The sequence below is a fragment of the Patella vulgata genome, chromosome 3 (assembly GCF_932274485.2).
Source record: "Patella vulgata chromosome 3, xgPatVulg1.2, whole genome shotgun sequence".
NCBI lineage: Eukaryota > Metazoa > Mollusca > Gastropoda > Patellidae > Patella > Patella vulgata.
Window position 1 is genome coordinate 36,457,322 of NC_065881.2, and position 26,863 is coordinate 36,484,184.

Below are 26,863 nucleotides of genomic sequence, written 5' to 3' on the forward strand. Positions count from 1 at the left end.
CAGCTGTGTCGTCCAACAGTCAACAAGAGTTGTCGCATATTTTTTTCTATTGTCGTTAATGAAACATCTACATGTATAATACACTAAAATCTGATTAAGAGTAACAACTCATTAAGTAATTATCAGAGAATCATTAGAATTTGTTTGGCTTTTAGTTCTGTCCATGCTAATGTTTTGTACACGAAACATTTAATAAAATGGATTTTGCTGTTTAAGTTATCAAAATTCATTGAAAATCAATATACTTGTTCATCTCAAGACCTTGAACTCTTTGTATCAATCTAAAGTCAATCGGATGATAACTTTGGTCTCTAGACACTGTAACATTGGTACCGTTTACTCTAGCGTAAATAGCGTTAATTTCTACTCTGTGTCCAATTATTCATAAATATTGTTGAATTTCGGCGAATAGTGCTCAATTTGTACTTCTATCGAATTTCAATCTCACTGTTTAATTTTGATTACCAAGCGTCTAATTAACTAGTGTTTAGTTTCTCGACACGTGTTGAATTATAAGCGTCCTGTCTAAATAGCACGACTGTTCAATAATTAGTTGGACCGTTCAATTTCCCGAGCCGTGATTAAAAACAGTCAAAGTGTCCAATTACGCAAGGTGTTAAATTTTGTTGTCAAACATCTAATTTCACGTGCGATGTTCAGATATTACGATGTGTTTAGTTGTTAGTCATCGTTCAGTTTTGCAGCACAATGTTGAAATACTGTAATAAGTGTTAGTTTTAGTACTGACCTGTTGCGATACGGTGAAATATTATTTTTCAGGATTCATACGACGGCAGGTATCTGTAATGCCTGTCATTATCCGTGGATTATTTTTCAAGATCACTACGGTGAAACAGATGTTGGATTTTTAATGGCGACGGGACGGTTCCGAAGCAAAGCTTTCTTGAGATGCACATACCGTTTCGTCCACAATCATAAAACGTGTATTTATATATCCATTTAAAACAGTATTTTCCACACTGACAACACATCCACGAATGATAAATCTCATGCATCTGATTTACGTGTACACGTCGACTCCCTACCCTGATTAAATCCTTTTGTTTAAATGTCTTCGCAATTAAGACTAACAGCATGGGTATTACACCAATCATATATTACATAATATGGGATCTATAGAAAGCACAAAAGGCTTGTAGAATTAATACCCATGTGTCAGAAGCTAACAATATGTCTATTGTGTAAGACAAAACGTGAAAATAAACTAATAATTCGAACTCTTTATTTCTTTTTATTATTATAGAACGACGATCATTTTTCGCTGAAGATCAAATAAAACCTACTAAATACATTTCATGCTTATATGTAACGCATAACTTTGCCAAACTTTATTTCAGAGAAAGCCAATTTAAAAAGGAATTGTATCATATATTTAAGTTTAATTTTTAATAAAGAATGGGGATATCATAAATACAGGCCTCGGTGTAATTTTACATGCAAAATTAATGGTATTTATTTGTCATAAACAATCGATGTGAAAACGATATACTGCCACGATGTTATGAATGTTGAATATTTTCATTAATAATACGGAGGCGTTAGTCAACGTTGTATAGTGAGAACACGCGTGTTCACATATTCTGCACGATATATATGCGGTTATATTTCCAACCAGTCATGTAAAGCTGCATGTCTAGAACGTTTAAAAGGACACGTATGCAAAAGACTATACATGTATTACACAGTTTAGATATTTATGCTGTGTTCAAATTGTTTTGCATATTTACTGTATTAATAAGAGTGTATCGTTAATAATTACTCTTGAATTATGGCAAAGATAGACTTTTAAATTTAAAACTATAAAGGTATTTTGGTTATCGGTCTTACAAATAGAAGTAAGACATAAATAGAACTTGCAACGGGATTCGAAAGCGCTTTCAAGTCAGACGTAAGCTCGTACTTACCGTAAAAATGAACGCAACACAAGTTTCCGATGTAAGAGAATATTAGTTAATTATAACTGCTATCAAATCCACACAAAAATCCAAGGCACTTGTTTTATTTTAGAAAAGAATAACTGTTTTTCGACCAAAGAGTCTATTCCACATGAACCCCAAATCAATGATGAACTGTCAACTTGTTATGTAGTCATTCACGTGACGATTGGTTTGAATAACAGAAATGTCCCGTGTATAAAAGATCAAAGAATAAGCATGAAATGTATTTAGTAGGTTTTATTTGATCTTCAGCGAAAAGAGTCGTCGTTCTATAATAATAAAAAGAAATAAAAAGTTCGAATTATTAGTTTATTTTCACGTTTTGTCTTACACAATAGACATATTGTTAGTTTCTGACACATGTGTATTAATTCTACAAGCCTTCTGTGCTTATTGCCAGAGATAATCGCACTACCCTTCAACCCAAAATGCTTTCTATAGATCCCATATTATGTAATGATTGGTGCAATACCCATGCTGTTAGTCTTAATTGCGAAGACATTTAAACAAAAGGATTTAATCAGGATAGGGAGTCGACGTTCAAGATGCACAGTGTTCAAGGTCATGAGACGAAGAAACCTATTGATTTTCAGCGATTTCAGATAATTACTGCCAGAGTTATGGTCCTTGATGACTTTGAACAATCTTGTGGACGCTTTAGAGGCTAAAGTTAATATCCGATTGACTTCAAATTTATACACAGTGTTTAAGCTCATGAAGCGAAGAAGCTTATTGATTTTCAGCGATTTCCGATTATTACTGCCAGAGTAATGGATCTTGATCACTTAAAAAAATCTTGTGCACGCTCTAGAGGCCAAAGTTAATATCCGATTGACTTTAAATTTATACACAGTGCTTAATGTCAAATGACGAAGAAGCCTATTGATTTTCAGCAATTTACGATTATTACTGCCAGAGTAATGGATCTTGATCACTTCAAAAAACCTTGTGCACGCTCTAGAGACCAAAGTTAATATCCGATTGACTTTATATTTATACACAATGCTTAAGGTCAGAAGACGAAGAAGCCTATTGATTTTCAGCAATTTACGATAATTACTGCCAGATCACTTCAAAAAATCTTGTGGATGGTCTTGAGGCTAAATTTAATATCTGATTGACTTTAAATATATACACAGTGTTTGAGTTCATGAGACGAAAAATCCTATTGATTTTCAAAGAATTCTGATAATTACTGCCAAAGTTATGACCCTTGATCACTTTGAAAAATCTTGTGATGCTCAAGAGGCTAAAGTTTTCATCTGATTGACTTCAGATTGATACACAGAGTTTAAGATCTTGATACGAACAAGTAAATTTTTATGACTTGAACACCTAAATCCATAATATTAAAAGTTTTGTACACTAAGCGTTAGCATGGGGCAGAACTTTATAAAAACCAAACAAATTCTAATGGTTTTCTGATAATTACTTCATAAGTTGTTACTCTTAATGAGATTTTAGTGTATTATAATTATAAATGTTTCATTACCGAAAAAAGTAAAAATATGCGACAACTCTTGTTGACTGCCCGGACGATTTAGCTGCTGTGGACGTATGTTTCGTTGCCTGGCAACCTATCTTTTAGCTTTTTCTGAGTCCATCTCTTGCAAAATTTGGACTTATCTTGCATGGCAAAGGCTTGTTTGTACAGCACTAAAAATGGGTTTGTTACTATTACTAATAGTGATAGTAATAATCATTTACTATACAGACGTGATTAGATCTATAAAACTGAAATATTTGCTATGAGATTCCTGGAGGAACCATGTTTAAGCATGGTGATGATTTTATGATGATGACAATATATTGAATTGAAATATTTTATATTAAAGCTAACATGTCTTGATTTTTCGGTAAACCTTTTCACTTTGATTTATGTTTGTATTTCAGTAGGTTTATGTTTTCCTTGTTTCAGCTATATGTATACTGTGTGTTCATTTGTTGATACAAACAAAATTCCATTATGTCCCTGAAAGTGTTGCTATGGTTTTGATTGGTAAGTTGTTATCCTCCATATCACCAAGAAATCAACTAAAATGAATGTGATGTCAATATTTAAATTAAATAAAGTGTGAAATACTGCAAGTTGAATTTGATCTAATCCTAGTGTAGTTTTTAATATGATTTTCATTTTTTTATTAATACTCAGGCATTTCTTTTTACAGATATATAAAGTGATATTGTCTTTCAGTCTCGATTTAATAATATACATAATATACTAAGATGTGGTATATTTGTGTTTATTTCAGGTGCTTTCATTGGTCTGTTTCTATCACTGTTTGAATTTGGTAACTGGAAGGTAATAATATTATTTACGATAATATGTTTTTTTATACGCCCACATGGAAATGTGGACGTATATTGCCATGCCCCTGTCCGTCCGTCTGTCAGTCCGTCAATCGTCCACGATTTCTTGTGAACGCTCTAACACCAACAGTTATCATCCAGTTGTTCTAAAATTGATATATGTTGTTTACATTAGTGAGATGAAGAAGCCTATTTAATTTTAATAATTTCTGTTTATTATGTCTAGAGTTATGGCCCTTGTTTCACTTTGTTGAACCTTGTGAATGCTTTAATGCCAAAAGTTAACATCCGATCTTTGTGAAATTCACCTAAAATATATAGATTAGGGAAACGAACACTATACGACTGGTACCGTGGAATCTCGGGTAAATAGCGTTATTATCTAATCTATGTAGAATTATTCATAAATATCATTGAATTTGGCCTAATAGCATTCAATTTTTTACTTGTATACAACTTAAATCTCAACGTGCAATTTTGATTACCAAGCGTTAATTGACTAGTGTTTAGTTTGTCGACACGTGTGTAATTATAAGTGTCCCGCTTAATTTTGACGACTGTTCAATAATTAGTTGGACCGTTCAATTTCCCGAGTTGTGATTAAAATTAGTCAAGGTGTCCAATTACGCCAGGTATTCAATTCTGTTGCCGAACATCCAATTTCACATGCGGTGTTCAGATTTTAACGAAATAATATGTTTATATTGAAGGAGTTGTAATATAGTAATGCTGCCGTGAAAACGTGTACATGTATAATGTACAGGCCGGTTTGAATAACAACAAAATGAGTTCGGTAATCTCGGGAAAACATTTACCGGCATTCTGTATTGGTTAGGATTTTTTTCTAACGCACTGTACATGCATATAATATAACGTCTGCCAAAATGTATGCAACAATGAACAACTTACAACTTTTATTTACAACGTATCATTATATCTTCGTCTATAACTTAGATGTAATCCATCAATTAATGGCTGCTATAAAATCCAAACTTTAAATTATATACATCATACGATGAGCTTGCAGCTTCAGTTAATCTAAATCAATCGTTCATAGAGCACTCGATCCACTCCACGGGGCGCTTAACGGTAAGTCACATGGTCAGAAACGCGCCAATATTGGGACTATTTTCTTAGTCTGTCTGTGTTAATCGGCGACAAATCTCCGCTGTGACAATATACATCTACTTTAAATGTCGCCCAATTCATTTCGGTGGAAGCGGATATTGAATAAAGCCATTTTACACACGTGTACATTACATGCGCATGTCATATATTTATACAATGTCCACGATGTGTTACTTAATTGTCGCCTTCACTCCGTTATTTTGAGTAGCCTACACTTTCTGAATGATTCCATTCTCTTGTACGAATGCATGACCACTTGGACCAACTAATAGACCACTCGGACGAAACAAAAAAGACTACTCGGACCATACAAAAGGACCACTCGGACCAATAATAAAGTGTTGTTTTAATACATTTATATTTGTGTTTGTATTAATGTGACTACTCGGATCAATAATAAAGTGTTGTTTTAATTGTTGTTTTAATAATTGATAAAAGTGTTTGTTTTAATATGCATATGTTTTCTTTGAAATAATAAAGTGTTATGTACTTACCCGTCGTATTGTTTCACCATGAAGCACATCAAAGAAAAACAATTAAATTGTTGATGTAATAAAGATATATATTTGCTAATATGTACTTACCGGCAGCGGATATTCTAAAGTTATGTATATACTCACCTATAAATTGTTCGCCTCTTTGTATTATGATACAATATGTTGTTAATGATTAAAATCATTAATAACATATTGTCTGTATTATATTTTTAAAATGAATAAGTCAAGCCTTATAATGTAATTTGATTGGTCCGTGTGGTCCTTTGGGTTGGTCCGAATAGCAAGGATAAATATGGGTCCGATATTATGCAATATAGATGCAGGTTTATTTTTTTTTTCTCCTTTTTTCTAACAATATTTATTCAATATTTACATATTATAAAGATACAATGTTCAATTATGGGATCTCATAACAAGCCGTACAGTTATATAATTATAATCACGATTTACATACAAAAGCAAATGCAGGTTCAATCAAGAAACTTGCATGTTCACCGTCTAGTATAACTTTCGAGCTTCTGATATCTAGATTTTAAACGTAAACATATACATGTATGTATAAACTTATAGATTGCAGTTACACAGGGTACATGTATATGCAGTAGGAATTCGGGAAGTTGGACGTACAAAAGAATGGAATCATTCAGAAATTGTACTCAAAATAGGAAAATTATAACGGAGTGAAGGCGAGAATTACATGTAGGCCAACACACTCGGGGACATTGTATAAATATATGACATGCGCATGTAATGTACACGTGTGTGAAATGGCTTTATTCAATATCCGCTTCCACCGAAATGAATTGGGCGACATTTAATGTACACGTGTGTAAAATGGCTTTATTCAATATCCGCTTCCACCGAAATGAATTGGGCGACATTTAAAGTAGATGTATATTGTCATAGCGGAGATTTGTCGCCGATTAACACAGGCAGACTAAGAAAATAGTCCCAATATTGGCGCGTTTCTGACCATGTGACTTACCGTTAAGCGCCCCGTGGAGTGGATCGAGTGCTCTATGAATGATTTTAGATTAACTGAAGCTGCAAGCTCATCGTATGACGTATATAATTTAAAGTTTGGATTTTATAGCAGCCAATAATTGATGGATTACATCTAAGTTATAAACGAAGATGTAATGATACGTTGTAAAAAAATTGTAAGTTGTTCATTGTTGCATACATTTTGGCCGACGTTATATGCATGTACAGTGCGTTAGAAAATTATCCTAACCGATACAGAATGCCGGTAAATGTTTTCCCGAGATTACCGAACTCATTTTGTTGTTATTCAAACCGGCCTGTACATTATACATGTACACGTTTTCACGGCAGCATTACTATATTAAAACTCCTTCAATATAAACATTTCGTTAAAATCTGAACAACGCATGTGAAATTGGATGTTCGGCAACAGAATTGAATACCTGGTGTAATTGGACACCTTGACTAATTTTAATCACAACTCGGGAAATTGAACGGTCCAACTAATTATTGAACAGTCGTCAAAATTAAGCGGGACGCTTATAATTACACACGTGTCGACAAACTAAACACTAGTCAATTAACGCTTGGTAATCAAAATTGCACGTTGAGATTTAAGTTGTATACAAGGACAAATTGAATGCTATTAGGCCAAATTCAATGATATTTATGAATAATTCTACATAGATTAGATAATAACGCTATTTACCCGAGATTCCACGGTACCAGTCGAATAGTGGAAGAAGCCTGTTGAATTTCAGCAATTTCTGTATATTACTTCTAGAGTTATGGTCCTTGTTTCACTTTGTTTAATCTTGTGAATGCTCTAACGCCAAAAGTTATCATCCGATCTTTCTGAAATTTATATGCATTATTTAAATTAGTAAAAGGAAGAAGCCTATTGAATTTCAGCAATTTCCATTTATAACGCCTAGAGTTATCGCCCTTGTTTCACTTTATTGAACCTTGTGAACACTCTAACGCCAAAAGTTATCACCCATTCTTTGTGAAATTTATATGTATGGTTTAAATTAGAGAAACCAAGAAGCCTCTTTAATTTCAATAATTTCTGTTCATTACGTCTAGAGTTATGGCCCTTGTTTCACTTTATTGAACCTTGTGAACGCTCTCACATCAAAAGTTATAGGCCGATCTGTATGAAATTTACATGCGTCATTTAAATTAGTAAAGAGAAGAATCCTATTGAATTTCTGTTTATTACTTCTAGAGTTATAGCCCTTGTTTCACTTTGTTGCACTTTGTGAACGCTCTAACATCTAAAGTTATCTGCCAATCTGTAGGAAATTTATTAGATCTAGAATTATGGCTCGTTTCACTTTATTGAACCTTGTTAACACTCTAACATCAAAAGTTATCATCCGATCTTTTTGAAATTTAGATGCATTATTTAAATTAGTGAAACCAGGAAGCCTATTGAATTTCAGCAATTTACAATAATTACTTCTAGAGTCATGGCCCTCATTTCACTTTGTTCAACCTTGTTAATGCTTGATTGATGAAAGTTATCATCCGATATGTATGAAATTTATATGCATCATTTAAATTTGTGAAACAGAGGTCTATTGACTTTTAGTAATTTCCATCAATAATTTTTAGAGTTATGGTGGTTGTGAACCTTGTGAACGTTTGAATGACAAAAGTGATCATCTGATCTGTATGAAATTTATATGCATTATTTAAATTAGTAAAACGAAAAAGCCTGTCAAATTTCAACAATTCCTGTAGATTACTTCCAGAGTTGAGTGCCGTATTTTACGGGGTATACATGTAATTCGATGTGGAGTAAAAGTCAAATCGTCATATTTTACTGTTTTTCCGACCTCCATCCATATATAAGTCGAAGCGGTATAAAAGACGAATGTTTTTCAACTCCACGCTAGCAATCTATTATCGAGATTCGTGACTGTTATCCTAGTCTATTGTCTAATAAATACTGTGCGGGTGTATACCAAGAAAAATTGACCGATAATATTATATAGGCCCACGATAAAATAATCAGATTATAAATGTAGGATTAACTTGATTAATATTCAAAGTTGTGGTCTTTGTTTATTTCAACCAGTTTATACTTCAGTATATCCGATAAATATAATTCAATGCAGGCTCTATTTCTATTAGTCTAATGACACATATTTATAAAGTACGTTACTAAAAAAAGAATAAAACAACCCAGTATAGTGTGATTGGTCAATTTAACTGAAAAATAAAAGTAGAAATCTTGCAAAACGCATGAAATTACGAGAAACAGAAAAGTGCCATTTTTGACGATTGTCTGAGAAAAGATGTTATTTTGATGACATATTCTCGGGTTGATGATAATATATTGAAGGAGAGAGGAGGATGTTTTTGAATAAAGAAATAAACAAGGAAAGAAACCTCTACAAATATTTCGATTGGAATGGTGTAACTTAAAGTAGTTTTGTTTTAGACGATAGTGTTTGTGGCATCGTGGAGAGACGGTAAATGAATTTTTACACTCCCACATTTTCATGTGGACGTCCGTCCACAATTGTTTGTGAACAGTCTACAGGTCACAATTTTTATCCGATTTCAATGAAACTTGAAATATTGGTTTATTACCCTTAGATCTCGGTTCCTTTCGATATTTACATGTATCGGACTGTCACTTCATGGATTATGGCCCCTGATTGTACGAAAAATCACGTTTTAAGCTTGTGAACACTGTAGAGGTCACAATTTTTATCCGATTTAGTTTAAACTTGAAATGTATGATTATAACCCAAAGATCTCGGTTCCTTTCGATATTCGCGCATATCGGAACTTAACTTCATAAATTATGGCCCCTGAATGTACGAAAAATCATGTTTTTAGCTTGTGGACCCTATAGAGGTCATAATTTTTATCCGATTTAAAAAACAGTATTATTATATCACCGTTAAACCCTAAGGACGGCTGAGTTCGAATTTCGTGAAAATCGACCCAAAACTGTCAGACAAAATGGGCGCCGTTCGTTCTCAAATAGCGTAAAAATATGGTATATTAAGGTTGTGGACCCTATAGAGGTCACAATTTTTATCCAATTTTGTTTAAACTTGAAATGTAAGTTTATAACCAAAGATCTTGGTTCCTTTCGATATTGGGGCATATCGGACCGTAACTTCCTGAATTATGGCCCCTGATTGTCAAAAAAAAATCGCGTTTTTAGCTTGTGGATCCTATAGAGGTCAAAATTTTTATCCGATTTAAAAAAACGTATTATTATATCACTGTTACACCCTAAGGAAAGCTGAGTTCGAATCTCGTGAAAATCGGCTCAAAACTGACAGACAAAATGGCCGCCCTTCATTCTTAAATAGCGTAAAAATATTAGGCCGGGAGCCCAGGGGGTCAACCTAGCTGAAAAGTGTACCAATTTTCTCCTATATGGTATCAATGTATGTATATCTGGTATCATCAGAATGTAAGTCTGTCGGGTTTCTAATGGTGGGTGTGGTATTCCACGCCCTAAATGCCATGCACCCCAACTAGGCTAGATTAGCTCAAAAGTGTACCACACGAAAATCTTACTGCATTGTACCGTACATCTTCAGGTATTACAAAAACACTCTGACAGACATTTCTAGTGGTGGGGTACCCCTGACAGAGCTATGTAATTGCCAGACATTTGTATAGTGGTAGAGTATCCCTGACAAGAGTTATCTAATAATTAGACCAAAGCTAGGCTAGATTAGCTGAAATCTGTACCACCTAAAACAGCTTTGGAGTTGTTCAGTACCACCACAGATCTTGGTTCCTTTTGATATTCGCGCATATCGGAACTTAACTTCTTGAATTATGGCCCCTGATTGTACGAAAAATCACATTTTAGCTTGTGGACCCAATAGAGGTCTTAATTTTTATCCGATTTAAAAAAACGTATTATTATATCACTGTTACACCCTAAGGACGACTGAGTTCAAATTTCCTGAAAATCGGCCCAAAACTGACAGACAAAATGGCCGCCCTTCGTTCTCAAATAGCGTAAAAATATGGTATTTCAAGGTTGTGGACCCTAAATAGGTCACAATTTTTTATCCAATTTTGTTGAAACTTGAAATGTAAGTTTATAACCCAAAGATCTCGGTTCCTTTCGATATTTTGCATATCGGACCGTAACTTCATGAATTATGGCCCCTTATTGTATGAAAAATCACGTTCTTTTTAGCTTGTTCTCTATCCATCTCTCGAAAATGTGGGCGTATCCTGCCTAGCAGCCGCTGTTTTTCTTTTACCTTCATATCACGTTTTTAGCGTGTAGTCCCTATATGTCCTTTCGTTATTTTTTTGTGGACACTCTACAGGTCACAATTTTTATCAGATTTCAACGAAACTTGAAATATAAGTTTATCTCCCTAAGATCTCGGTTCCTGAATTATGACCCCTGATTGTACGAAAAATCCCGTATTTTAGCTTGTGGACCCTATTGAGCTCACAATTTTATTCCGATTTAAAAAACCTTTTGGATATATCATCGTTACACCTTAATGTCGGTTGATTTGGAATTTCGTGAAAATCGAATGAAAACTGCTGGACAAAATGGCCGCCCCTCGTACGCAAACAGTGTAAAAATATGGTATATCAAGGTTGTGGACTCTCTAGAGCTCACAATTTTGATCCGATTTTGACGAAACTTGAAATACATGTTTATAACCCTAAGGTCTTGGTTCCTTTCGATATTTGCGCATATCGGATCGCTAGTTCCTGAATTATGTCCTTTGACTGTACGAAAAATCCATTTTTAGCTTGTGGTCCCTTTTAGAGGTCACAATCATTATTCGATTTAAAACGTTAAACCGTAATGATGGTTGAGTTCGAATTTCGTGTAAACATGTGGTATATCAAGGTTGTAGACCATCTAGAGGTCACAATTTTTATAAACCAATTTTGATAAAACTTAAAATATATGTTTATATCCCAAAGATCTTGGTTCCTTTTGATATTCGCCCATATCTCACTGTAACTTCGTAGATTATGGCCCCTGATTGTACGAAAAATCACGTTTTTAGCTTGTGTGCGATATAGAGGTCACAATTTTTATCCAGTTTTAAAAAACGTTTAAATATATCACCGCTACACCATAATGATGGTTGAGTTTGAATTTCGTAAAAATCGGAATGAAACTGCCAGAGAAAATGGCCACTCCTTGTACGCAAATAGTATAAAAGTATGTAATACCAAGATTGTGGACCCTCTAGAGGTCACAATTTTTATTCGATTTTGATGAAACTTGAAATATATGTTTATATCCCAAAGATCCCAGTTCCTGTAGATATTCACGCAAATCAGACCGTAACTTCCTAGATTATGACTCCTGATTGTACGAAAAATCGCTTCTTATTTTTTAGCTTGTTCTCTGTCCATCTCTTGCAAAATGTGGGCTTTTTTGCATGGCAACCGCTTGTTAATTTTTATATTTCATATTTCAGAATGAAGAAGCTTTCCCACCTACGATATTTTTTATTGTACTACTTCCACCAATTATATTTGAATCTGGTTATAATTTACACAAGGTAAAACAATCAGTATATACACATGTTTACTTATATTTTTATTGCATAGTATATTGATTTAGAATAACTAGCAGAAATGGACATTTTATGTTCATTTGTTCTTAAATTGTCTGTTTCACAAGAACAAGCAATAATGGTATCATATGTTTTTTTTTGGAATTATAAACTAAGAAGTTTCCAGTTACTATAAATTTTAAAAACAGTGGATGATAAATCTACTGCTCTGGCAAGATTCCTACTTATTGATTCAATAATAATGCCAAAATAATTAAAATATAATATTAAAAAGAGGTAGTTAAATCCTTCCATTATTTGAAGAGCGGGTGAAATTGTACTTACCTGCGTTTTCAATATTTACATCTACTGACCACATTATGTAACATCATTATATCTTATTTTCCTTACAGGGTAACTTTTTCCAGAATATAGGGTCTATATTAGTGTTTGCTGTATTTGGAACGGTATTGTCTGCTTTAACTATTGCTGGTGGTATATATCTGTTAGGGCAGGTAATTATCTATACAATTGGTGCAGTGGTGTTCAGAGGTTTGATGATGCTCCTACGGTTAGGACTTTTTGTTATTCGAATAGCCGTAACCGTTTAACTGTATGGTATCAATTTTAAACATAAAACAGAGCTTGTCATGGAGGTGCGAGTCATTACTCGTGCACACGCTATACTCGCCTAAAAGGCATTACACGCGCAAAAATTTCAGGAATTTTTTCATAGACATGTACAATTCTTTAATGAAAATTTAAACCATCTAAGGCCGTTGTTATTTGTTTACCTGGTTAACTTGGTTCATTTGAAACATTTTTTAATTCAATATATATCTACGATAATATACAAAACAATACTCTGTTTCCCTGCGTACGCGACAGATGGCAATAATATACGATTACACAATGTTACTAAGAATAGAATAAAGTAAATTGGAAGGCTTCTATTGATTGGACAATAAAGAAATAATTCCTCGCTTCCAAGTAGAATTTTTATGATTGGTTAATTTAACTAAAAACCAAAATAGAATTCTTGTGAGAAATTACAAGATATGAAACGTGTTGAATGTCGTAACGAATCTAGTATTAATGTCATTTTCTAGCCTTTATGATTATATTTTGAATGGTCGTTACGTTTTTAAGTAAATAATAAACAAGGTAGAATACAGTTAGAAATGCCGAGAAGTATTTAGATTGGATTAACGATAGCTAAAGTATGACTATGACGAGTGCTATTAATAGTATTATTTTTTAGCAGTCGACATTGTAGGACGACTGTTACATTCTAAGATTTTCAAACATCAAATACAAAATGACAACGGGCAAGTTTTGTTATAAGAGAGGAATATAATCAGACACTCGATACAGTTCATTTTCGATAGATACGTATTGATGATACGGCAAACCGATACGCGATACGTATCGCGATATGATGACATCACGAATTATGCCCAAAATAATCTCAAACTACATTCTGTTTCAAGATGTTTGAGATGGGTAAGCATCAGGGTTCTTAATTCATTTTGAAACAAACTGGCCAGAATTGGGTCAATTGAGGCCCCGTAGGGTACGGGTTAATTATAAGCTCCATTCCCTTTAATATAACTAGACTTCAACAAAAATAGTTCTTGGTAATTTGTTGTGGAAAATGTCGTATTTTAATGTATGTGATTACCACAAAAATAACGACAGGTACACCTTTTGAAAATTGTCCATATTTAAAGCGATAATTTCATATTTTCTAAGAAAGTCAAAACATAATTATTTTTATGTCTTTTGCTCAATAGGTTGTCAACTCACTATTATACGATCATAGGTATTATTCTCCCTCTTAAAAATTCTTTGACCCGGAAATAATAACACAATTACCACCCTTGTTTTTCTATTCCCCCCCATGGAATAGCTATCTTCAACGTTTGAATTTGAAGTTGAAAATGATATTTTTGCCAATTTCTCAACTGGCAATAGTGAATTATAGAATTATTCTTTAACAAGGTAGGACTGTTTATAGATACCATCTATTTTAAGGCTTTATTTTAATAACTGGCAATAGTGAATTATAGAATTATTCTTTAACAAGGTAGGACTGTTTATAGATACCATCTATTTTAAGGCTTTATTTTAATAAATTTTAAAAATATAACTTAAAAATGTGAAATTGCAACTTTAATTCACTTACCATCTTGAAGTTACCGTCCGTAATATTCCAGAATAAATTAATTACTGTCGTCGTTTATTCGATGAAACGTTTGCGTGGAAGATGCTCGATTGGCAAACCATGCCGAGATCGTCTTCTTTGGCCATGTGGGTTTTGTGGTCTTTGTTAACTGAAAAATTTTTTCAACAATACCGTCATACGTCTATATTACGTATTGATATGAATTTCGCTGGAACATATCGATACATATCGGTGTATCGATATATCGACACAGTCCAATTGAGCACTAGTCCCTAATACTCCATGTATTTGGGTCGCATATTCAGGAATGTTGGAAAGGAAGATATTTAAAATATGTCAAAACAGATGAAATAAATAAATTAAGTAGAGCAGCCTGTACAACAAAGTTAACAGCAATAATTTGAAATTTCACAAAACTTAATTTCTCTGAAATAAATGTCCCTGGGGCCATCAACCCGCCCTCCCCTATCGGCACAACTGTGAATTGGTAATTGAATGTGAATGGTGAGTGAAGTGGTCACCCACCTTTTGCTAACTTAACTTGATTTGCGTCAATGAGTTTTATCACTGTCGTTAGATTTAATTTAATATATTGTATCTGTTTTCAGGCTGGAGTAGCTTATAAATTAAATCTGATAGAAAGTTTTGCATTTGGTTCATTAATATCCGCTGTAGATCCAGTAGCAACTCTGGCTATATTTCATGCATTAGATGTAGATCCTATATTATATATGTTGGTATTTGGTGAAAGTGTATTAAATGATGCTGTATCTATTGTTTTAACAACGTAAGTTAACTAGTTTATATTAAACCAACGTCTGGGCCCCGAGTTCAGCTTATTTTAACTAAAATATAGCTCTTTATAAAACTTTTGTTGTTTTAATGTCTCAAATACATCAATGAAAAAGTATGTGCAAAGTTTTCTGTTTCTGGATCAAAGATATTTCTCATAAACAGTGATTGAAAGTTGATTAAATTCTTAACTTAGGTCTAAGAATGCTTTGTGATAACGGTTCACTCCCATTTCGACCGGCGGGATGATTTACCCAATACTACCCAATACCACCTGAATACCACTCCAATATCACCACATACTACCCAATACTACAACATAATGGTGTAAAATGAGCATATTACTTGATTTTTTTCAAAAATAGTGAGGTATATCGTGGGAAATGTACTTCAAATGTGATTACCAATGTCTGGCTGATTCATTTGCCTCCCTATATCACCCAAATCAAGCAAATGATAACCCAATACTACCAAATACTTATCAAATACTACCCAATATTATAAAATACAAACCTAATATCGTCAATTAGCAGCACATCAGCATAATAATTGCAACGAATATTAGATAATTTGCAGAAAATTGAAATATTTATGCAGTTATCTCCCTTTACAACCGATAAATAGATCAATCATCTTGTTGGGCTTTGCAGTTTGTTTCCAAGATGACGAAGTGAAAATAAGGAAAACGATTTGTTATATATGCCCCCGCTATAGTTTACTCATCCAATATTACACGTTGAAAGCTTATAAATATAGAACATAACATAAAATAAAAAGAGTTTTAAAAGAAATTAACAAAGATTTAAAAATGCATTAAAGTAAAATCAGTTTATGAAATAAACATCCAAATGAAAGAGTATTTTAGAGGTTGATTTAAAATTGTTCATTTAACGGTCTCTTGGCCTACTCAAAAGTCTTCTTATACTGTATTTCTTCACGCGGTCCTGTAAAAAGTCATTTCGGTATAATATGTCAGGAAAGCACACAAATTTGTCTTTATATCTGTCTTTTAATGACTTATTAACACATTTCCTTTGTCTTTTAAATGATTCTGGTTCCAAACAAAGCGCCTTTGAAAAATCTCCTCTTGTCAAAATTTCACCAATTCTTCGAATATTGTCACTATTGAACAAATTCTAATTTTTCTGCAAAATATTGAATATACGTTGCAGTAATTATACTAATGTCCTGTTATTTGAAATATTAGGTTGCTATTTGATCATATTGGGTAGTATTTGATGAGTATTTGGTAGTATTGGGTTATTATTGGCTTATTTTGGATGGTATAGGGAGGCAAATGGAACAGCCAGACCGGTATCGCTTTTTAATTGCATTTCACGCGTTATAGCTCTCTATTTTTGAAAAAACCATATTGATATCTGTATTTTGCATCATTATGCTGTAGTATTGGGTAGTATGTGGTGATATTGAGGTGGTATTGGGTAGTATTGGGTAGTATTGGGTAAATCGTCCCACCCCTTTTGGACATCATGCCTTTTTGACTACAAATTTGATTACCCTCAAAATCCTGACCCCAAACTAATCAGCATTGAACCGTTCCACTGATTAAGAGATGTAATTAATCTAATGATTATTATAAAAATATCCTTATTCATTATATATCAACTCAGAGTACATTTTTATTTGACAAATATTTGTAATATTTGGAGATTACATTGAGTTTAATACTTGCTTATCTGTATAAGATGAATTGATTCAAATTCATTCAGTCAAAATTTTTATTATCTTATTAGAATTCCTTTATAACTAATATTGTGTTTATTTTCAAATTCGGGAATTTGGAAGTAGAAATATTTGTTTATTTATTAATATTCTTTTATGTGTATATGGCGGAAATTTGTGAAGTAGAATTCGTAGTTTCTCAGAGGGGTAAGCCCCAAGTCTTGCTTGGTGGATATGTGTATAGAATAAATAATGAGCGCGGTGAATATATTCATTGAAAGTGTGTAAAAGCAACCTGCAGTGGAGAATGTACCACAATGGATATATACGTTTGAAATGTTTCAAATCACAATCACCACCCAGAAAATGAAAACCAAATCAAATTTAAAAGTAGCCTCAGAAAAAGTTCTCGAGAAGAAACGAAACCTGTGCAATTAATTTACTCCAAAGAACTTGCTCAAATACCCCAAAAATTTGCGCCTAACTTACCTTCTTTAGGACTTGCAATACAAGAAGTTAGGAGCCTAGCAGGTTTAGCATTATTACCATATTTTATGCATATTTTATACATTTTTTATACAATTTCTATATAAATTAATTTTTCATTCTTTTTATACGCCCACATTTTCATGTGGATGTATATTGTCGTCACCCCTGTCCGTCCGTCCACAATTCTTTGTGGGCTCTCTACAGGTCACAATTCTTATCCGATTTTGATTAAACTTGAAATATAGGGTTATCCCAAAAAGATCTCGGCTGCTTTCGATATTGGCATGTATCAGATCGAAACTTCATGGATTATGCAATTATGTACCCTGATTGTACGAAAAATCGCGTTTTTAGCTTGTGGACCCTATAGAGGTCATAATTTTATCCAATTTAAAAAAACACGTTTGAATATATCACCGTTACACCTAAGGGTGGTTGAGTTCGAATTTTGTAATAATCGAACCAAAATTGACAGACAAAATGGCCGCCCCTCGTACTCAAATGGCGTAAAAATATGATATATCAAGGTTGTGGTCCCTCTAGAGGTGACAATTTTCTTCTGATTTTGATGAAACTTGAAATGTAAGTTTATAACCCAAAGATCTTGCTTCCTTGTGATATTTGCGCATATCGGATCGTAACTTCCTGAATTATGGCCCCTGATTGTACGAAAAATCGCGCTTTGTTTAGCTTGTTCTCTATCCATCTCTTGCAAAATGTGGGCGTATCCTGCCTGGCAGCCGCTGGTTTCTGTTTGTCTTGATATCATATGTTATACGCAGTAGCCTAAATGGAATGTTTTAGCTATAGAGAGGGTATATAAGTAGGGATTATAAAACCACCAAACCATATAATCTGTCGTAATAAGTTGTAGTCGAAATGGGACGTAGGCGAAATATGAGGGTACCATTTTAACTGGGGTTGACATTTTTATACAAAAAGATTTTAAACAATATGTTATTGATTCTTTTACAAATAATATCAGGCATTGAGTCTTTATTTGGATGTCTTTTGAATACTTTTGAATATTAGAAAATACATTGTTTTATACGCCCACATTGAAATGTGGTCGTATATTGTTGTTCCCCCCGGGGGGTTGGATGGCCCAATGGTTAGCACGGGCGTGCTGTATCATAAAGCCTGTCATTGAGTCAACTGGCGTGGTTTCGAATCCCCGGTTGTACGTGACAAGGAGTAGGGTCGCCTGTCCAACCTCGTGGGTTTTCTCCGGGTCCTCCGGTTTCCTCCCACTGCTAAAGACCCCTAAGCGCAACGAATTATTGAAATAAAAATTAAACCTTATGTTAGTCCCAAAATGACCTAGTTTGTGTCGAGTGGACGTTAAATCCCATTTCTCTCTCTCTCTCTGTTGTCCCCCCCCACCCCGTCCTGCCGTCCGTCTGGCTGGCGTCCATAATTGCTTGTGAACGCTCTAGAGGCTAAAGTTAATATCTGATTGACTTTAAATTTATACACAGTGTTTAAGGTCATGAGACAAAAAAGCCTATTGATTTTCAGCGATTTCCGATAATTACTGCCAGAGTTATGGCCCTTGGACACTTTGAAAAATCTTGTGGGCGCTCTAGAGGCTAAAGTTAATATCCGATTGACTTGAAATTTATACACAGTGTTTAAGGTCATGAGACGACATTGATTTTCAATGATATCCGATAATAACTGCCAGAGTTATGGCCCTTGATCACTTTGAAATATCTTGTGGATGCCCTGGAGACCAAAGTTATCATCCGATTGACTATAGATTGATATTAATGATAAACAGAGTTTAAGATGTTGAGATGAACAAGTATATTGATTTTCAATGAATTTTGATAACTTGGACAGCTAAATTCATGATATTAAATGTTTCGTATACTAAACGTTAGCATGGGGCAAAACTAAAAGCCACACAAATTCTAATGATTTTCTGATAATTACTTAATGAGTTGTTGTGAAAACTCTTGTTGACTGCTCGGATGACTTAGCTGCTGTGGGCGTATGTTTCATTGCCTGACAACCTATCTTTTATTTTTGTAGGACTGTGCTAGAATTTCAAGATCCAGCCTATGTGGTGGCAAAGAGTGGTGCAGCTATATTTTTCCATGCTGTTGGTCGATTTTGTTTAATGTTTTTTGGATCAGCTGCTATTGGTGTATCATTAGGTCTTGTCAGTGCATTAGTATCCTTTTATAGAGTAGTTATTTGCAAAATACTTAATATCTTATTAAAGGATTATATTAAAGGAGATGGTTAATCTGTTATAACAAAGGTGTCACGCTGGCTAAGTGGGTAAAACTCTGGCTCGCTAGCCTGGAGGTCGGGTGTTCGATCCCTGCATTGGCTGAGAACGTTCATCCAGATTTGCCGGCGTGGTTCCGCCTTGTCAGTGATGCTGGACGGAGGACCTGACAAGGACAGCTGTCTAGTCGTTCGGATGGTACGAAAAACTAAGGTCCTGTGTACACATTGGTGTGCACATAAAGATCCATTGACAGTTGGAATTCTATATAAGAGTAGGCCGTGGTGCCGCTGTCAATGGCAAAATTCCCCTCATAGCACACTGTATGGCGTATGCCAGTCTTCATTAGCCCAGTTCGGAGCAGAACAGTATGACGTTAAACTGCATTTCATTTCATTTCATTTCACTGTTATAATAATAAATTCCCCTGGTGGCTTTAATGGCTTTCCAAACACTTTAAGGGTAGGACTTGATTAGGGGCTGCTCCTAGATCCAAACAAATATTTAAAGATACATTATGTGAGATTTTTATAAGGAGTTAGCCATTCTTGCTATAACAGCTAGACATAAGTTGTTGAATATGTCTAGCCTCGTTCTTTCTGGTCAATTGTTGCAAGTGACGCTGAAACGCACTATGGTACACGATTCGTGTACCAATGGTAAAATGTTTATTTTGTCTTAAATATTGGATAGCAGAAGCCTACCTTTTCCCGGTAAGATTACAACATCAATGTTGATTTGAATTGACAAATAATTCGTGTTTTCAATGTGTAGGATTTTGGATGATATTGAGTTAGAGACTTAGCTACTTTAACTGATTGAAAAGAGTCGCATTTTTGAGAAGTTATAATAATAATAATAATAATAATATCTTTATTTAAGAAGGGTAAAGGATTAGGCTGTGGGAGCATTTCTACCATCCTGCCCTTCATGAGAAATATAATACAATAGATGATAGCATAACAAATAAAAGAGAGGGATGAATAGGAGTATAAAATAATCAGAATGAAATTATAATACAAAAGATGACAGCACCAAAGGAGACAGATATAATAACACATACCCCCCCCCCCAACCCCCCCCCCCCCAAAAAAAAACACATCCCTACTCCAAGTGAGTATAAATGATATAAAGATACTATTTGATTATTTATGTAACTTAAAGTAGCTAAGTCTCTAACTCAATATCATCCAAAATCTTCGACATTGAAAACACAAATTATTTGTCAATAAATCAACATTGATGTTGTCATCTTACTGGGAAAAGATAACTTTCTGATATCCAATATTTAAGACGAAATAAACATTTTACAATTGGTACACAAATCCTGTACCATAATGCGTTTCAGCGCTATTTGTAATAAGGAAATCGAAAAAACGAGGCTAGGCATATTCCACAAGTCATGTCAAACGGTGACGCTATATTCTTATCTGGAGAGCATGCCCGATAAATACTATCGGCGTAGACTGGAAAAACCAGACGCTAGAGATTGAAATTCGATTGAGAATACTGGCGTATTTCGCCGAACCTAACTGATTAGAAATTACAGTAAAACAGAAACGATTGAATGTAAATCAATTTATATACATTCATATTACATTATTATATGCGTTGCGACCCATTTGTGTCAATTTCTAGGTCCCAAATATTAGCGATTTAGCTCCTTTAACTTATATTTTAAGACATTGAAACATCTAGAATTACATAAAACACCATCATTAGAGTTTGGTTTGATGTTTATATTCTCCTACTTACCTTATGGTTTAGCTGAAGGAATACATTTATCTGGTAAGATTCTTATACCTTATGAATATGGTCTGTAAAGATTTTGAGCGTTTCCTCGGTAATAGACTTATGCCCCCTGACTATTGATACTGGGGGTAAAGATGGTTCTTATTGGGTTATTTTCGCTTGTTCTCAAAAGTACACCCAGTGTTATGGCACCTAACTGATATGGTTGTTTATGAATGTCCATTACTGTGTTGTATGTACTTGAAAGATTTTCAGGAATAATTAGTATTCAGGTAAGGATGGCCCCTCTCTTTATGTAATTTAGATTAATTTATTGAATTTAAATTATGTAATTTAAACATGCATTATTGACTTACATTAATTAACTTACTAAGGCCATAATCAACTCTTGATGCCATCGGATGCCTGCGGTATTTAGTAGATTTAAATACTTTTTGTGGTGGATGTAGTTACTGTAAAAATGAAAATCGAAACTAGCCTATAATTGTATCACTAATATCTAGGCTCAGAGGAGTAAAATAATTTGACTGAAGTTGTCAGCATATTTTTTTTTCGTTATCTATTTTTATACACCCACATTTTCATGTGGACGTTTTATGCCGTCTCCCCTGTTTGTCCGTCCGTCCACATTTTGTTTGTGGACACTCTACAGGTCATAATTTTTATCGGATTTTGACAAAACTTGAAATTTAGATCTATCTCCCAAAGATCTCGCTTCCTTTCTATATTGGCATGTATCGGAGCATAACTTCATGGATTATGGCCCTGACTGTTCGAAAAATCACGTTTTTAGCTTGTGGACACTCTAGAGGTCACAATTTTCATCTGATTTTGATGAAACTTGATTGTACGAAAATTCGCGTCTTTAGCTTGTGGTCCCTCTAGATGTCACAATTTAAAAAAACGTTGGAATATATCACCGTTGCACAGTAATGATGGTTGAGTTCAAATTTCGTGAAAATCAGACCAAAACTGCCAGACAAAATGGCTGCCCCTCCTACCCAAATAGTCTAAAGATATGGTATATCGATCAAGGTTGTGTACCCTCTAGAGGTCATAATTTTGATCCAATTTTGATGAAACATGAAATACATGTTTATAAACCAAAGATCTGGGTTCCTTTCAAAATTTGCGCATATCGGATCATAAATTCCTGAATTATGGCCCTAGATTGTACAAAAAATCACGTTTTTAGCTTGTGGTCCCTCTAGAGGTCACAATTTTTATCTGATTGAAAAATATTTTGTGAAGATCAGACCAAAAGTGCCGGACAAAATTGCTGTCTTTCGTACGCAAATCGTGTAAATATATGGTATATCATGGTTGTGGACCTTCTAGAAGGCACAATTTTGATCCGATTTTGATGAAACTTGATGAAGATCTTGGCTCCTGTTGATATTGGAGCATATCGGATCGTAACTTCCTGAATTATGGCCCTTGATTGCAAGAAAAATCGCTTTTAGTTTTAATTTGTTCTCTATCCATCTCTTGCAAAATGTGGGCGTATCCTGCCTGGCAGCAGCTGGTTTAACTATTATAGCGAGAACTTCAATTCTTTATCTAATCTTACATAGTGCCGCTTTAAATGAATTTGTAACATGGATGGAAATCTTCCTTTGTTCTTTTCGTTGAATAAGCAGATTTTTTTCCCTCTAGTAGATTGGGTGGAGCTTAACCGTGCAATAACTAGACATGTTCAATGTTATTGCACACTTTTGCTGGTTTACACTAGTTTTAGTAGAAATCATATAGAGAAGTGGGGTGGGTTTTCTGTGCAATAACAATAAGCATGTTGAGTAGTTGTCAATGTTACAAGTCATTTATAGCACGCTTCATTCGTTAACAGGTCTAACCCCTCGGCCTTCAGCCTCTGGTTAAACCTGTTAACTCATGAAAGCTGTGCTATACATATAACTTATTTAATTTAAATCATGCAATTTAAATGAATTTACTGAATTTAAATTATTGTTGAAGATATCAGGCAGTTCCAAAACAATACCTGTGAACAGGAACTTATTCAGGAACATTTACCCTCTAGGAACCACTGATCGATAAAGTTACATGTACCAACTTAAAATTTGAAAAACTTTTGATACAAGATCATATTCATATCTAGTAGCTTCACCTCAGTATAACCTTCCTACATACTTAAAACAGTGTCTATCTTATCATCCCTATTATCACCAAAGAATATCTGTTTCGACTTTCAACGCAATGTTTAAAGTTCAATTGTAAATATTGATGGAATCACACAGAACTGAACTGTTTTTATGCGTTGTGAGTATACAAACAGTGTGGAATATGGTTGATAAGCCTGCGCTGTTCTGCTAGGATAGTGCATGATATAAATAACATGATTCTGCAAGGGGATAAAAATAACATTGCCCAACATTCTGTTATTAGAAAAATGTCCAAAGTTGATGTGGTAATATATTTTGTGTGTTTTGTAGGTATTATGGCTATACTGTTTGCAGGAATTACCATGTCTCATTATACACATAATAATCTATCACCTATAACACAAATAACTATACAACAAACATTCCGTACAGTGGCTTTTATAGCAGGTAAACAGTTTTATACATTTCATCATATTGAGAAAATATTAACTTTATTTTTTAAAAAATCTTGCTTCATTTAACCTTTATGATTATGTTTAATATTATCATTTCTAAATACTTGTTTTTATTTTTAGAAACGTCTGTGTTTGCATATCAAGGATTAGCCATATTTAGTTTTAATTTAGATGTGAGACCAGCCTTTACTGTTTGGAGCTTAGTAAGTATTATGCATTTATTTGACATTTAAAGTAGCTAATTATCTAACTCAATATCATCCAAAATCTTCAACATTGAAAAAACAAATTATTTGTCAATTTAAATCAACATTGATGCTGTGATCTTACAGGAAAAAGATTGGCTTCTGATAACCAATATTTAAGATAAAATAAACATTTTGCCATTGGTACACGATTCGTGTACCATATTGCGTTTCAGCCCCAGTTCTAGCAAGAGACTCGAGGAACGAGGCTAGACATATTGCACCAAACCAAACGGCGTATCTAGACTGGAATAACCAGGCGCTAGAAATTTGCATTCGATTGAGACTGCGAGCTTATTTCGCGGAACATAACTGATTTGAAATTAGTAAAAACGGACACAATTGAATGTTTATCAGTTTATATACATTCATATTACAGTATTAGATGAGTTGCGACCCACTTGTGTCTATTTCTAGGTCCCAAATGTTAGCGATTTAGCTCCTTTAACTACATGCATATGTTTAATGTTTTTTTTCTTGTATAAAAATTGATAACAAATTCTTCTGTCTGTCCAATTTGCTAACTTTTGCTGGGTTTGGAAAACATGGTAATTTATTTAATCTATTTTCAGGCGTTAATATTAATTGGTCGAGCAATAAATATATTTCCATTATCTTATGTCGTCAATTTTTTCCGTGAACATAAGATAACTCGTAAGATGCAGTTTATTATGTGGTTTAGTGGTAAGTTATGTTAATATAAAAGTCTTGTATGTGTAAAACATGAAGAAATTAATGTGACATGAAATGAATGTAAACTGACAGAAGTTGAGGTAATGGATGAATGGTATCAAAATGGAATAAAAAAGGGCATATGCCATGCAGTGTGCTATTAGCGAAATTTTGCCAAAACAGTGGTGTTTCAGCTGACTTTGTCTCATTCCAAATGAGAAGGGTTCTTTCAGTGTATGCCAGCATGCATCACTGACAAAGGAACCACACTGGAAAATCCTGAAGAACTTTCTCGGCCAACACCTAGATTGATTCTGGAATCTCCTGATTAATGTGCAATCGCACCCCTACTCACTGAGCCACTGTAACATAATTGCATTAATTTCTTGTTTTAAAGTATTACAGATTGATCATTTTATTGTGTTGGGTACATAGTTGAAAATGTTCCTTGGACCAAACTTCTTGCTTTTAAGATGGAAATATTAATACATATCAAGATTCTTAATATTCGGTTTATAATTTGTTCTCACCACATCCTTTCATATCTTATTATCATGACAAGAATTGTTTAACACATGAAAGTGTAACTAGAAGTGTGATGCAGTAATGACGGGCTTAACCGGTGCCACGTTACCCTTGAACTTATGTCACTTCTCCAGTACCAATGGAACAGTTAAATAGGTTTCCACACAAGCATTGCACACATGAAATAAAATGGACGTAGAATCAACCAAATCCAGCAATCAGTTCATTTTATACATTTGTTACATGTAAGTGATCCTGACAAAATTACATTACTTCCGGTGATAATGACATTGTTAAAGTAGTTTTATGAAATCAGAAAGGGCATCATCACATGGTGAAAATTTTATGTAAATTGAATAATAATTGCCACTTTTATAGACCTAAAACCTTGAAATGTGACTTGTAGAAAATCGTCTATTTCTCTGCAACCATACAAGTTAGAAACCATTTTGTGGTATCTGTATGATCGTATGGGTTCATTCTATTTGTTGATTGGCATCAAATATCATAATTTTAAAAACATTACAAATCAGACTCATTTGAATAAAATATCTGTTTTGAAGGCTAAAAATACAGTTTTTGCCAAAATGACATTACTTCCGGTGACACTGAAAATGTTTAATTAGTTCTGTGAAATCATAAATGGCATAAGACATCATATGGTGAAAATTTTATGAAAATCGAATAATAACTGACACTTTTATAGACCAAAAACCTTGAAAAGTGACTTGTGGAAAATCATCTATTTCTCTGCAACCGTACAAGTTAGAAACCATTTTGTAGTATTTGTATGATCGTATGGGTTCATTCTATTTGTTGATGGGAACCAAATATCATAATTTTAAAAAATATTACAAATAATACTCATTTGTATAAAATATGTAATTTTAAGACTAAAAATACAGTTTTTGCTGAAATGACGTCATTTCCGGTGACAGTGAAAATGTTAGATTGGTTTGACCTAGTCAAGATTGGCATTAGGCATCAAATGGTAAAAAAAAAAAAATCGAAGAATAATAATCGTATGGATTATTGCTACAAGTTTATGAAAGTTACAAAGAAATATTTTAAAATATGAAGATGCTGAATGGGTTGTAAATAGCTTAATTTTACACCTTTTTTCACCTTTTAATTGAAATTGCCCGAAAATGAAATCAAAATTAAAAAATCTGAGCTCAAGTATCTGTGCGCCCTTACAGGGCGCACCCTTTTAGTTATATCAGATTTTGAAAAAATAATATTTGCTTTTAAAAAGTGGTACCGGACTGTCAAAATTGTAGTTTTTGGTAAAATTACGTCACTTCCTG

At 33.8% G+C, this 26,863-nt stretch overlaps 1 protein-coding gene across 2 annotated transcripts in view; it reads left to right on the forward strand.

Moving 5' to 3' along the window:
* The window catches only part of LOC126816706 (sodium/hydrogen exchanger 8), a 62,478-nt gene that overhangs the window by 15,533 nt on the left and 20,082 nt on the right, over positions 1 to 26,863 (forward strand). For both annotated transcript variants that reach the window (XM_050543450.2, XM_050543451.2), the window contains exons 3-12: positions 3,877 to 3,957; positions 4,211 to 4,260; positions 12,325 to 12,408; positions 12,816 to 12,917; positions 15,196 to 15,374; positions 19,586 to 19,727; positions 21,470 to 21,575; positions 23,990 to 24,106; positions 24,235 to 24,317; positions 24,932 to 25,043. In XM_050543450.2, the coding sequence (XP_050399407.1) occupies positions 3,877 to 3,957; positions 4,211 to 4,260; positions 12,325 to 12,408; positions 12,816 to 12,917; positions 15,196 to 15,374; positions 19,586 to 19,727; positions 21,470 to 21,575; positions 23,990 to 24,106; positions 24,235 to 24,317; positions 24,932 to 25,043 (1,056 nt within the window). The remainder of the gene's footprint in view (positions 1 to 3,876; positions 3,958 to 4,210; positions 4,261 to 12,324; positions 12,409 to 12,815; positions 12,918 to 15,195; positions 15,375 to 19,585; positions 19,728 to 21,469; positions 21,576 to 23,989; positions 24,107 to 24,234; positions 24,318 to 24,931; positions 25,044 to 26,863) is intronic.